Source organism: Coregonus lavaretus (genome assembly GCF_964263955.1).
Source record: "Coregonus lavaretus genome assembly, chromosome: 4".
Classification (NCBI taxonomy): domain Eukaryota; kingdom Metazoa; phylum Chordata; class Actinopteri; order Salmoniformes; family Salmonidae; genus Coregonus; species Coregonus lavaretus.
Genome location: NC_139991.1, coordinates 77530440 through 77543125, shown reverse-complemented (window position 1 = coordinate 77543125; position 12686 = coordinate 77530440). Strand labels below are relative to the sequence as shown.

The following is a 12686-nucleotide window of genomic DNA, read 5'->3' as shown; positions in this document are numbered from 1 at the left end:
AGGTAATGATACTGTAGGTAATGATACTGTAGGCAATGATACTGTAGGGAGTGATACTGTAGGGAGTGATACTGTAGGTAATGATACTGTAGGGAGTGATATTGTAGGGAGTGATACTGTAGGGAGTGATACTGTAGGGAGTGATACTGTAGGTAATGATACTGTAGGGAGAGATACTGTAGGGAGTGATACTGTAGGTAATGATACTGTAGGGAGTGATACTGCATTTGATTATGGGCCATTCTAAATCTAAACAAATTTGACATATTAGTAAAGGCAAGATTAAATTGAGAATAGTCTGATGGGTGAAAATATGGTCACTTGATGAGAGAACAGCGTGTGCTGCCTGAGGCAAGGAACCAAGCACAAGCTTTTTTTGCAAATCATCAATAGCCTATAGTTACATCATGCAGCCCACATATGTTTGGATTTGTTAGTAACTAAAGTTGCCAAATAACTCTAAATCTAATTTATAAGACCTGTTTCAAATGATCACTTTTATGCTCAACATAGCCACTTCATATGCGCAATCGTTCCGGAATGGGAAAAATATCCTTTCTATTTTATTCAGCTAAGTTCAATTATATTCTTCTTACTATAAAATCATTTAATATAAAATAATGTCACAGGATTTATGAGCATATCTTGTCTGCTTAACGAACAAGCCGACAGCCTATGGCATGGAGCATAGCCAGATAACATGCACTAGGCCAACTCCTATTCTGTTCTTCTGAAATACATTATCTTCATATCATAATGTTTCTTTAGACCTGCCTAAAATAAATCATGGATTTATTGTGATGGTGTGTATTAAATTGATTTATTATACTTTTTTAACACAATTCAATAATGACTTTTTGCTATACAGTGGGGAAAAAAAGTATTTAGTCAGCCACCAATTGTGCAAGTTCTCCCACTTAAAAAGATGAGAGAGGCCTGTAATTTTCATCATAGGTACACGTCAACTATGACAGACAAAATGAGGAAAAAAAATCCTGAAAATCACATTGTAGGATTTTTAATGAATTTATTTGCAAATTATGGTGGAAAATAAGTATTTGGTCAATAACAAAAGTGTCTCAATACTTTGTTATATACCCTTTGTTGGCAATGACACAGGTCAAACGTTTTCTGTAAGTCTTCACAAGGTTTTCACACACTGCTGCTGGTATTTTGGCCCATTCCTCCATCCAGATCTCCAACACGGACTTTCAACTCCCTCCAAAGATTTTCTATGGGGTTGAGATCTGGAGACTGGCTAGGCCACTCCAGGACCTTGAAATGCTTCTTACGAAGCCACTCCTTCGTTGCCCGGGCGGTGTGTTTGGGATCATTGTCATGCTGAAAGACCCAGCCACGTTTCATCTTCAATGCCCTTGCTGATGGAAGGAGGTTTTCACTCAAAATCTCACGATACATGGCCCCATTCATTCTTTCCTTTACACGGATCAGTCGTCCTGGTCCCTTTGCAGAAAAACAGCCCCAAAGCATGATGTTTCCACCCCCATGCTTCACAGTAGGTATGGTGTTCTTTGGATGCAACTCAGCATTCTTTGTCCTCCAAACACGACGAGTTGAGTTTTTACCAAAAAGTTTCATCTGAGTTTCATCTGACCATATGACATTCTCCCAATCCTCTTCTGGATCATCCAAATGCACTCTAGCAAACTTCAGACGGGCCTGGACATGTACTGGCTTAAGCAGGGGGACACGTCTTGCACTGCAGGATTTGAGTCCCTGGCGGCGTAGTGTGTTACTGATGGTAGGCTTTGTTACTTTGGTCCCAGCTCTCTGCAGGTCATTCACTAGGTCCCCCCGTGTGGTTCTGGGATTTTTGCTCACCGTTCTTGTGATCATTTTGACCCCACGGGGTGAGATCTTGCGTGGAGCCCCAGATCGAGGGAGATTATCAGTGGTCTTGTATGTCTTCCATTTCCTAATCATTGCTCCCACAGTTGATTTCTTCAAACCAAGCTGCTTACCTATTGCAGATTCAGTCTTCCCAGCCTGGTGCAGGTCTACCATTTTGTTTCTGGTGTCCTTTGACAGCTCTTTGGTCTTGGCCATAGTGGAGTTTGGAGTGTGACTGTTTGAGGTTGTGGACAGGTGTCTTTTATACTGATAACAAGTTCAAACAGGTGCCATTAATACAGGTAATGAGTGGAGGACAGAGGAGCCTCTTAAAGAAGAAGTTACAGGTCTGTGAGAACCAGAAATCTTGCTTGTTTGTAGGTGACCAAATACTTATTTTCCACCATAATTTGCAAATAAATTCATAAAAAATCCTACAATGTGATTTTCTGTATTTTTTTTTCTCATTTTGTCTGTCATAGTTGACGTGTACCTATGATGAAAATGACAGGCCTGTCTCATCTTTTTAAGTGGGAGAACTTTCACAATTGGTGGCTGACTAAATACTTTTTTTCCCCACTGTATATCACAATAACCATATGGACAAGTCAGTTGAGCGTGACAGTGTAAATGTTCAATGGGATAAAAGCTTGAATATGTAGTGTGAAGAAGAAGAAGAAGAAGAAGAAGAAGAAGAAGTAGTAGTAGTAGTAGTAGTAGTAGTAGTAGTAGTAGTAGTAGTAGTAGTAGTAGTAGTAGTAGTAGTAGTAGTAGTAGTAGTAGTTGTAGTTGTAGTTGTAGTTGTAGTTGTAGTTGTAGTTGTAGTTGTTGTTGTTGTTGTTGTTCATGGTTATGTAGCGCAGTCTTATCAAGGCAAGTGCTACTGCTGAGCCAGAGGGGGACTTGGAGCTCCGTGAGTGGTTAGGGATATGTAGGGTTAGGGATATGTAGGGTTGTGGTTATGTAGGGTTAGGGATATGTAGGGTTATGTAGGGTTAGGGATATGTAGGGTTATGGATATGTAGGGTTAGGGATATGTAGGGTTAGGGATATGTAGGGTTATGTAGGGTTATGTAGGGTTAGGGTTATGTAGGGTTAGGGATATGTTGGGTTAGGGTTATGTAGGGTTAGGGTTATGTAGGGTTAGGGATATGTAGGGTTAGGGATATGTAGGGTTGTGGTTATGTAGGGTTAGGGTTATGTAGGGTTGTGGTTATGTAGGGTTAGGGATATGTAGGGTTAGGGATATGTAGGGTTAGGGATATGTAGGGTTAGGGATATGTAGGGTTAGGGATATGTAGGGTTAGGGATATGTAGGGTTATGTAGGGTTATGTAGGGTTAGGGATATGTAGGGTTAGGGTTATGTAGGGTTAGGGATATGTTGGGTTAGGGATATGTAGGGTTAGGGATATGTAGGGTTATGTAGGGTTATGTAGGGTTAGGGATATGTAGGGTTAGGGTTATGTAGGGTTATGTAGGGTTAGGGATATGTAGGGTTAGGGATATGTAGGGTTATGTAGGGTTATGTAGGGTTAGGGTTATGTAGGGTTAGGGTTATGTAGGGTTAGGGTTATGTAGGGTTAGGGATATGTAGGGTTAGGGATATGTAGGGTTAAGGATATGTAGGGGTAGGGTTATGTAGGGTTAGGGATATGTAGGGTTAGGGTTATGTAGGGTTAGGGATATGTTGGGTTAGGGTTATGTAGGGTTAGGGATATGTAGGGTTAAGGATATGTAGGGTTAGGGATATGTAGGGTTAGGGTTATGGTTATGTAGGGTTAGGGTTATGTAGGGTTAGGGATATGTAGGGTTAGGGATATGTAGGGTTGTGGTTATGTAGGGTTAGGGTTATGTAGGGTTAGGGTTATGTAGGGTTAGGGATATGTAGGGTTAGGGATGTGTAGGGTTAGGGATATGTAGGGTTAGGGATATGTAGGGTTGTGGTTATGTAGGGTTAGGGTTATGTAGGGTTAGGGATATGTAGGGTTAGGGATATGTAGGGTTGTGGTTATGTAGGGTTAGGGTTATGTAGGGTTAGGGATATGTAGGGTTAGGGATATGTAGGGTTGTGGTCATGTAGGGTTAGGGATATGTAGGGTTGTGGTTATGTAGGGTTAGGGATATGTAGGGTTATGTAGGGTTAGGGTTATGGATATGTAGGGTTGTGGTTATGTAGGGTTAGGGTTATATAGGGTTGTGGTTATGTAGGGTTAGGGATATGTAGGGATATGTAGGGTTAGGGTTATGTAGGGTTAGGGTTATGTAGGGTTATGTAGGGTTATGTAGGGTCTTACCCAGGCAGGTACCACTACTCAGCCAGAAGGGGACTCGGAGCTCAGTGAGGGTCCTGGGTTAGGGTTAGGGATATGTAGGGTTATGTAGGGTTAGGGATATGTAGGGTTAGGGATATGTAGGGTTAGGGATATGTAGGGTTATGTAGTGTTGGATTATGTAGGGTTAGGGATATGTAGTGTTATGTAGGGTTATGGATAACTAGGGATATGTAGGGTTGTGGTAATGTAGGGTTAGGGATATGTAGGGTTATGTAGGGTTAGGGTTATGTAGGGTTAGGGATATGTAGGGTTGTGGTTATGTAGGGTTAGGGATATGTAGGGTTATGTAGGGTTGGAGTTATGTAGAGTTAGGGATATGTAGGGTTGTGTAGGGTTGGAGTTATGTAGGGTTAGGGATATGTAGGGTTAGGGATATGTAGGGTTGTGGTTATGTCGGGTTAGGGATATGTAGGGTCATGGTTATGTAGGGTTAGGGATATGTAGGGTTATGTAGGGTTAGGGATATGTAAGGTTATGTAGGGTTAGGGATATGTAGGGTTGTGGTTATGTCGGGTTAGGGATATGTAGGGTCATGGTTATGTAGGGTTAGGGATATGTAGGGTTGTGGTTATGTCGGGTTAGGGATATGTAGGGTTATGTAGGGTTAGGGATATGTAGGGTTATGTAGGGTTAGGGATATGTAGGGTTATGTAGGGTTAGGGATATGTAGGGTTGTGGTTATGTAGGGTTAGGGATATGTAGGGTTGTGGTTATGTAGGGTTAGGGATATGTAGGGTTATGTAGGGTTGTGGTTATGTAGGGTTAGGGATATGTAGGGTTGTGGTTATGTAGGGTTAGGGATATGTAGGGTTGTGGTTATGTAGGGTTAGGGATATGTAGGGTTGTGGTTATGTAGGGTTAGGGATATGTAGGGTTGTGGTTATGTAGGGTTAGGGATATGTAGGGTTATGTAGGGTTATGTAGGGTTAGGGATATGTAGGGTTATGTAGGGTTATGTAGGGTTAGGGTTATGTAGAATTAGGGATATGTAGGGTTAGGGATATGTAGGGTTGTGGTTATGTAGGGTTAGGGATATGTAGGGTTAGGGATATGTAGGGTTGTGGTTATGTAGGGTTAGGGATATGTAGGGTTAGGGATATGTAGGGTTATGTAGGGTTATGTAGGGTTAGGGATATGTAGGGTTATGTAGGGTTAGGGATATGTAGGGTTATGTAGGGTTGGAGTTATGTAGGGTTAGGGATATGTAGGGTTATGTAGGGTTAGGGATATGTAGGGTTAGGGATATGTAGGGTTGGGGATATGTAGGGTTGGAGTTATGTAGGGTTAGGGATATGTAGGGTTATGTAGGGTTAGGGATATGTAGGGATATGTAGGGTTGGAGTTATGTAAGGTCTTACCCAGGCAGGTACCACTACTCAGCCAGAAGGGGACTCGGAGCTCAGTGAGGGTCCTGGGTTAGGGATATGTAGGGTTATGTAGGGTTAGGGATATGTAGGGTTAGGGATATGTAGGGTTGTGGTTATGTAGGGTTAGGGATATGTAGGGATATGTAGGGATATGTAGGGTTATGTAGGGTTAGGGATATGTAGGGTTATGTAGGGTTAGGGATATGTAGGGTTATGTAGGGTTAGGGTTATGTAGGGTTATGTAGGGTTAGGGTTATGTAGGGTTATGTAAGGTCTTACCCAGGCAGGTACCACTACTCAGCCAGAAGGGGACTCGGAGCTCAGTGAGGGTCCTGGCAGCTAGGTGGAGCAGAGCCTTAGCTTTCATCCTGAAGTTCATTGCCTCAGGAGATGTGTCATCAGGGTACAGCTGATTCAACAGAGAACAACCCTGGTTAGATGTAGTGGACTAAACCAAAGTCCAAAGGCCCAATGGGTCCTGGTCAAAAGTAGTGCGCTATCTATGGAATAGTGAGACTTGAAACTACAGACCTGGAAGAAGGAGCGAGCGTCCCTGTATCTGCACTCCAGAAAACGAGCCTGGGAATATTCAGTCAGGAATCCAGAGATGTTCCTGGGGATCCGGACATCCAGCCCATCCAACGTGGTCATTACCAGCTCTGGCCTGACAGGAGAGAGACAACCAAGCTACGTTTCCTCACAATCGTCAGCCTTCTGTGGTTATTTACAAATACTCAATGTCTGCAGGTATAATGCATTATGATGCAGTTATAATGCACTGTAAGACTTGTCATGAGCATGTATGACCCCTTACGGTGTTGTTTCCGGACTGTTCTAAGGAATGGGAGGTTTACAGAAGAAGCAAGTACAGAGGAAAGAAGGGCTGGGGTGTATTCACTATAGAACCAAATGGAAGAAAACCGTCCAAAACGGGAAGAGACTAACTTGAACTTATCCAATTAGAAACTACTGTTTTCGTTGGCAAAAGGTTTTGCTACTATATGCACTAATGAATACACCGCCCCCCCTGGTGTCTGCCTACCTGTCATAGGCTCCAGCGTTGCGGCCATAGTCCAGCCTTCTGAAGGGGGCGAACTTCCTGTCCATGTTTGGTTTGAGTCGCAGGGCGCCGTGCCACAGGTAGTTCCCGCTGCGCTCGTACAGGACCACCACGTGGACCACGTAACCTTGGAGACGGAACAGGAAGTGGAGGGGGATCTCGTTTCCTGATAGGTCGTCCATGCTGACCAATCGAGGGTCTTTCCCTCGCACCTCCAACAGTTCGAAGCCCTTCTCTTCAGCTGCTGCCACCAAACCAGGCTGACCACAACACAGACAGATACCAGGGTCATGTTCATTAGGCACCAAATGGAAAGAAAAAGGACAGAAACTTTTAGCTAAAAACATTTAGCTACGGTGTGTGCTAATGAATAAAACCCAGGCTTCTGTTCAAATAACTACTGGACATGTCAGAGAAGTCAAACCTATCACTCCAAGGACGTTATAATGAAAACAAAGCTCTGCTTAGAATCAAATGAGGACATTATTAGAGAAACAGCTCTAAACCAAACAGTTCTACATCTCTATAGCTAGCTTCATATCTAGCTCTATATATCTCTCTCTCTATATATATCTATATCTAGCACTATATCTCTCTCTATATACAGTGGGGAAAAAAAGTATTTAGTCAGCCACCAATTGTGCAAGTTCTCCCACTTAAAAAGATGAGAGAGGCCTGTAATTTTCATCATAGGTACACGTCAACTATGACAGACAAATTGAGAAAAGAAAATCCAGAAAATCACATTGTAGGATTTTTAATGAATTTATTTGCAAATTATGGTGGAAAATAAGTATTTGGTCAATAACAAAAGTTTCTCAATACTTTGTTATATACCCTTTGTTGGCAATGACACAGGTCAAAAGTTTTCTGTAAGTCTTCACAAGGTTTTCACACACTGTTGCTGGTATTTTGTAGCTCAGCTGGTAGAGCACAGCGCTTGTAACGCCAAGGTAGTGGGTTCGATCCCCGGGACCACCCATACACAAAAATGTATGCACGCATGACTGTAAGTCGCTTTGGATAAAAGCGTCTGCTAAATGGCATATTATATTATTTATTATATTATATTATTTTGGCCCATTCCTCCATGCAGATCTCCTCTAGAGCAGTGATGTTTTGGGGCTGTCGCTGGGCAACACGGACTTTCAACTCCCTCCAAAGATTTTCTATGGGGTTGAGATCTGGAGACTGGCTAGGCCACTCCAGGACCTTGAAATGCTTCTTACGAAGCCACTCCTTCGTTGCCCGGGCGGTGTGTTTGGGATCATTGTCATGCTGAAAGACCCAGCCCCGTTTCATCTTCAATGCCCTTGCTGATGGAAGGAGGTTTTCACTTAAAATCTCACGATACATGGCCCAATTCATTATTTCCTTTACACGGATCAGTCGTCCTGGTCCCTTTGCAGAAAAACAGCCCCAAAGCATGATGTTTCCACCCCCATGCTTCACAGTAGGTATGGTGTTCTTTGGATGCAACTCAGCATTCTTTGTCCTCCAAACACGACGAGTTGAGTTTTTACCCAAAAGTTATATTTTGGTTTCATCTGACCATATGACATTCTCCCAATCCTCTTCTGGATCATCCAAATGCACTCTAGCAAACTTCAGACGGGCCTGGACATGTACTGGCTTAAGCAGGGGGACACGTCTGGCACTGCAGGATTTGAGTCCCTGGCGGCGTAGTGTGTTACTGATGGTAGGCTTTGTTACTTTGGTCCCAGCTCTCTGCAGGTCATTCACTAGGTCCCCCCGTGTGGTTCTGGGTTTTTGCTCACCGTTCTTGTGATCATTTTGACCCCACGGGGTGAGATCTTGCGTGGAGCCCCAGATCGAGGGAGATTATCAGTGGTCTTGTATGCCTTCCATTTCCTAATAATTGCTCCCACAGTTGATTTCTTCAAACCAAGCTGCTTACCCATTGCAGATTCAGTCTTCCCAGCCTGGTGCAGGTCTACAATTTTGTTTCTGGTGTCCTTTGACAGCTCTTTGGTCTTGGCCATAGTGGAGTTTGGAGTGTGACTGTTTGAGGTTGTGGACAGGTGTCTTTTATACTGATAACAAGTTCAAACAGGTGCCATTAATACAGGTAACGAGTGGAGGACAGAGGAGCCTCTTAAAGAAGAAGTTACAGGTCTGTGAGAGCCAGAAATCTTGCTTGTTTGTAGGTGACCAAATACTTATTTTCCACCATAATTTGCAAATAAATTCATAAAAAATCCTACAATGTGATTTTCTGGATTTTTTTTCTCAATTTGCCTGTCATAGTTGACGTGTACCTATGATGAAAATTACAGGCCTCTCTCATCTTTTTAAGTGGGAGAACTTGCATAATTGGTGGCTGACTAAATACTTTTTTTCCCCACTGTATATAGATCTATATCTAGCTCTATATATCTCTCTCTCTATATATATCTATATCTAGCACTATATATCTCTCTATATATAGATCTATATCTAGCTCTATATATCTCTCTCTCTATATATCTCTATATCTATCTCTATATCTCTATATCTATCTCTATATCTCTATATCTATCTCTATATCTCTATATCTATAGCTCTATATCTCTATATCTAGCTCTATATCTCTATATCTAGCTCTATATCTCTATATCTAGCTCTATATCTAGCTCTATATCTAGCTCTATATCTCTATATCTAGCTCTATATCTCTATATCTATCTCTATATCTCTATATCTAGCTCTATATCTCTATATCTAGCTCTATATCTCTATATCTATCTCTATATCTAGCTCTATATCTCTATATCTAGCTCTATATCTCTATATCTATCTCTATATCTATCTCTATATCTAGCTCTATATCTCTATATCTAGCTCTATATCTCTATATCTAGCTCTATATCTATAGCTCTATATCTAGCTCTATATCTAGCTCTATATCTCTATATCTAGCTCTATATCTCTATATCTAGCTCTATATCTCTATATCTAGCTCTATATCTCTATATCTAGCTCTATATATCTATATCTAGCTCTATATCTAGCTCTATATCTCTATATCTAGCTCTATATCTCTATATCTAGCTCTATATCTCTATATCTAGCTATATATCTCTAGCTCTATATCTCTATATCTAGCTCTATATCTCTATATCTAGCTCTATATCTCTATATCTAGCTCTATATCTCTATATCTAGCTCTATATCTCTATATCTATAGCTCTATTTCTCTACATCTAGCTCTATATCTCTATATCTAGCTCTATATCTAGCTCTATATCTCTATATCTAGCTCTATATCTCTATATCTAGCTCTATATCTCTATATCTAGCTCTATATCTCTATATCTAGCTCTATATCTCTATATCTAGCTCTATATCTCTATATCTATAGCTCTATATCTCTATATCTATAGCTCTATATCTCTATATCTAGCTCTATATCTCTATATCTAGCTCTATATCTAGCTCTATATCTCTATATCTAGCTCTATATCTCTAGCTCTATATCTCTATATCTAGCTCTATATCTCTATATCTAGCTCTATATCTCTATATCTAGCTCTATATCTCTATATCTAGCTCTATATCTCTATATCTATAGCTCTATTTCTCTACATCTAGCTCTATATCTCTATATCTAGCTCTATATCTAGCTCTATATCTCTATATCTAGCTCTATATCTCTATATCTAGCTCTATATCTCTATATCTAGCTCTATATCTCTATATCTAGCTCTATATCTCTATATCTAGCTCTATATCTCTATATCTATAGCTCTATATCTCTATATCTATAGCTCTATATCTAGCTCTATATCTCTATATCTAGCTCTATATCTAGCTCTATATCTCTATATCTAGCTCTATATCTCTATATCTAGCTCTATATCTCTATATCTAGCTCTAAATCTCTATATCTAGCTCTATATCTAGCTCTATATCTCTATATCTAGCTCTATATCTCTATATCTAGCTCTATATCTCTATATCTAGCTCTATATCTCTATATCTATAGCTCTATAGCCGTTAATTCCTTACGTCGTATTTCCAGAGGTTGCTGAGCAGAGCGAAGGTGAGGACGTCTCTGTTAGTGCAGAGGAAATTGCAGTGGGGTTCTTTAACCAGGCCGTCTCTCAGCAGCATAGAGTCCTGAGAGAGGAGTCCTAGAGAGGCTGTGTCCACCAGGAACACTGGCAGGTTGTACTTATGGACCAGCCCCATGAACTTCTTCACCACCTGCTGTAGGACAGGGTCACGATTCAACAACAACACCACACCCATTACTGCATATTGTTCAGAGGACTGGAAATGACAGGTTACTCAAATAGACAGACTATTCTTCATTTTAACCCAACATAGGTTCTATTCAAAGATTAGCGGTAGGTCATTCTGTATATGTGTTGTTTATCTGTGGGGAAAACAGTCATGGAATAGAAGCTCTCGCCTATAAAGAGCTTACCCATTGAGTATCCTTTCCTGACAGATGCACTGTCCTGCCAAAGATATGTGGTCCATTCTAAAACGACATCAACAGTTTAAACATTGTGGTGAACGCAAGCACATTACTTCCAGTTTGTATGGCAAAAATAGGCCAGCCAGTGGGTCAATATCCATGCATAGATTTACAGCAAACTTATGTGGTCAAGTTCAACCCACCTGAGAGACATGCTGTCTGTAGTGATAGAGCTGGAACAGGAGGAAAACAGAGCTGGTAGCTATGAGGAGGGCCAGAACCGTTGTTTTGTTAAAGCGAAGCATCAGTCCTCCTTAGTTGCTCTGGCACAGTAGAGCCAAAGATTTCATCTGTGGTAGAGCAGTAGCAGTGTTGCAGAGCCTCAGGTGGTCCGCTAACCATGTTCATCAGATGGCAGGGATACTGAGAGAGAGAGAGAGAGAGAGAGAGAGAGAGAGAGAGAGAGAGAGAGAGAGAGAGAGAGAGATGCAACTCACTACAGTGTATGTCAGGGATAGGCAACTGGAGGGACGCCCCCCCCCCCTTCAATTTCCAAAAACGGAAGGAAAAAAAAAATATAGGCCTGTTTATAGTTTTTTAGGAACTCGGTCGGGGTCTCAACTTACTGTTGAGAGTTAGAATAGTAGAATACACAAGGTGAAATTTTGAAATTTGGTAGTGCATCACCAATTTTTATTTTGTTATGTGAAAACTTCGCATAGGGCCCCCAAAAGGCTAGGTCCGGCTCTGACTGCAGGTGTGGGTATGGATGTGGGTAGCAGACCCGCGACCCGCGACCCCCTGCGGACCCTCATGATGAGTTCTGACTTTTTTGGTGGCCCCCCCACCACCATCAAAGTTTCCCATCCCTGGTGTAGGTACTGTACAGTCTCCATCTACTCTTCAGCAAAAAAATGTAGCACTGCATTTCATGTTGACACAGATGTCACTTTGAAGTAGTTACATTTAGTGTAACTGAGAGAAGACATTACAGCCCTGAAATTACTCGGGACAGAAATAACGTTATGATGCTACCGGTGCATTAGCCTAGACAGCCGATGGGCCCAGCAAACAGCATAATCATTATCAGGGGACACACCGATAAACCGAGTGTTATGACACTGTTATAACGGTCACAGAGCACTGATGAAAATGCCAGCTAGCTGGATAATAATGGTCCTAGATCGAAAATACCTGAATGGCAGTTTAACTTACCAAAGCCAGTTTTGTCTTTGTGCCGTTAACGTCCTAGCTAACAAAATCCAAACAAACTGATGTCTTCTTCTATAACAGTGACGTTGTTCACCGTCAGTTAACATCAAGTTGCATCGCCTCCTGCTGGTCTGGAATACGTTGTATTTTGTGAGAGTACGACCAAAGATATTTAGAACTAATCCCTTACCCCTTACCTGTCTATGGTATGACATTATATGACAGTAGGAAGGAATACCGCAAGGTGACTGACTCATACGCCTCACATAGAATAACAGCCACACATAATTGAGATAATTATCTGAAATCAAATGTCAGTTGGAGCGAGCATGTCATTGGCCATGTTCCAGAGGCTCAAAACCGCTATGTATCATGGGTAAATTGTGACTGACTGATCTACAAACGATAATGAGTGGATATTTATGATGCAATGTGATTT

At 41.5% G+C, this 12686-nt stretch overlaps 1 protein-coding gene across 1 annotated transcript in view; it reads right to left on the bottom strand.

Moving 5' to 3' along the window:
• LOC311127330 (ribitol-5-phosphate transferase FKTN-like) overlaps positions 1 to 12312 on the bottom strand; it is a 34394-nt gene extending 22082 nt beyond the window's left edge. Inside the window, exons 1-7 of the mRNA XM_084159150.1 lie at positions 12251 to 12312; positions 11239 to 11458; positions 11042 to 11098; positions 10621 to 10821; positions 6595 to 6872; positions 6084 to 6216; positions 5832 to 5961 (exon numbers count right to left, since the gene is read on the bottom strand). Coding sequence (XP_084015276.1) covers positions 5832 to 5961; positions 6084 to 6216; positions 6595 to 6872; positions 10621 to 10821; positions 11042 to 11098; positions 11239 to 11340 — 901 coding nt within the window. The 5' untranslated portion in view covers positions 11341 to 11458; positions 12251 to 12312. The remainder of the gene's footprint in view (positions 1 to 5831; positions 5962 to 6083; positions 6217 to 6594; positions 6873 to 10620; positions 10822 to 11041; positions 11099 to 11238; positions 11459 to 12250) is intronic.
• Positions 12313 to 12686: the final 374 nt, after the last annotated feature.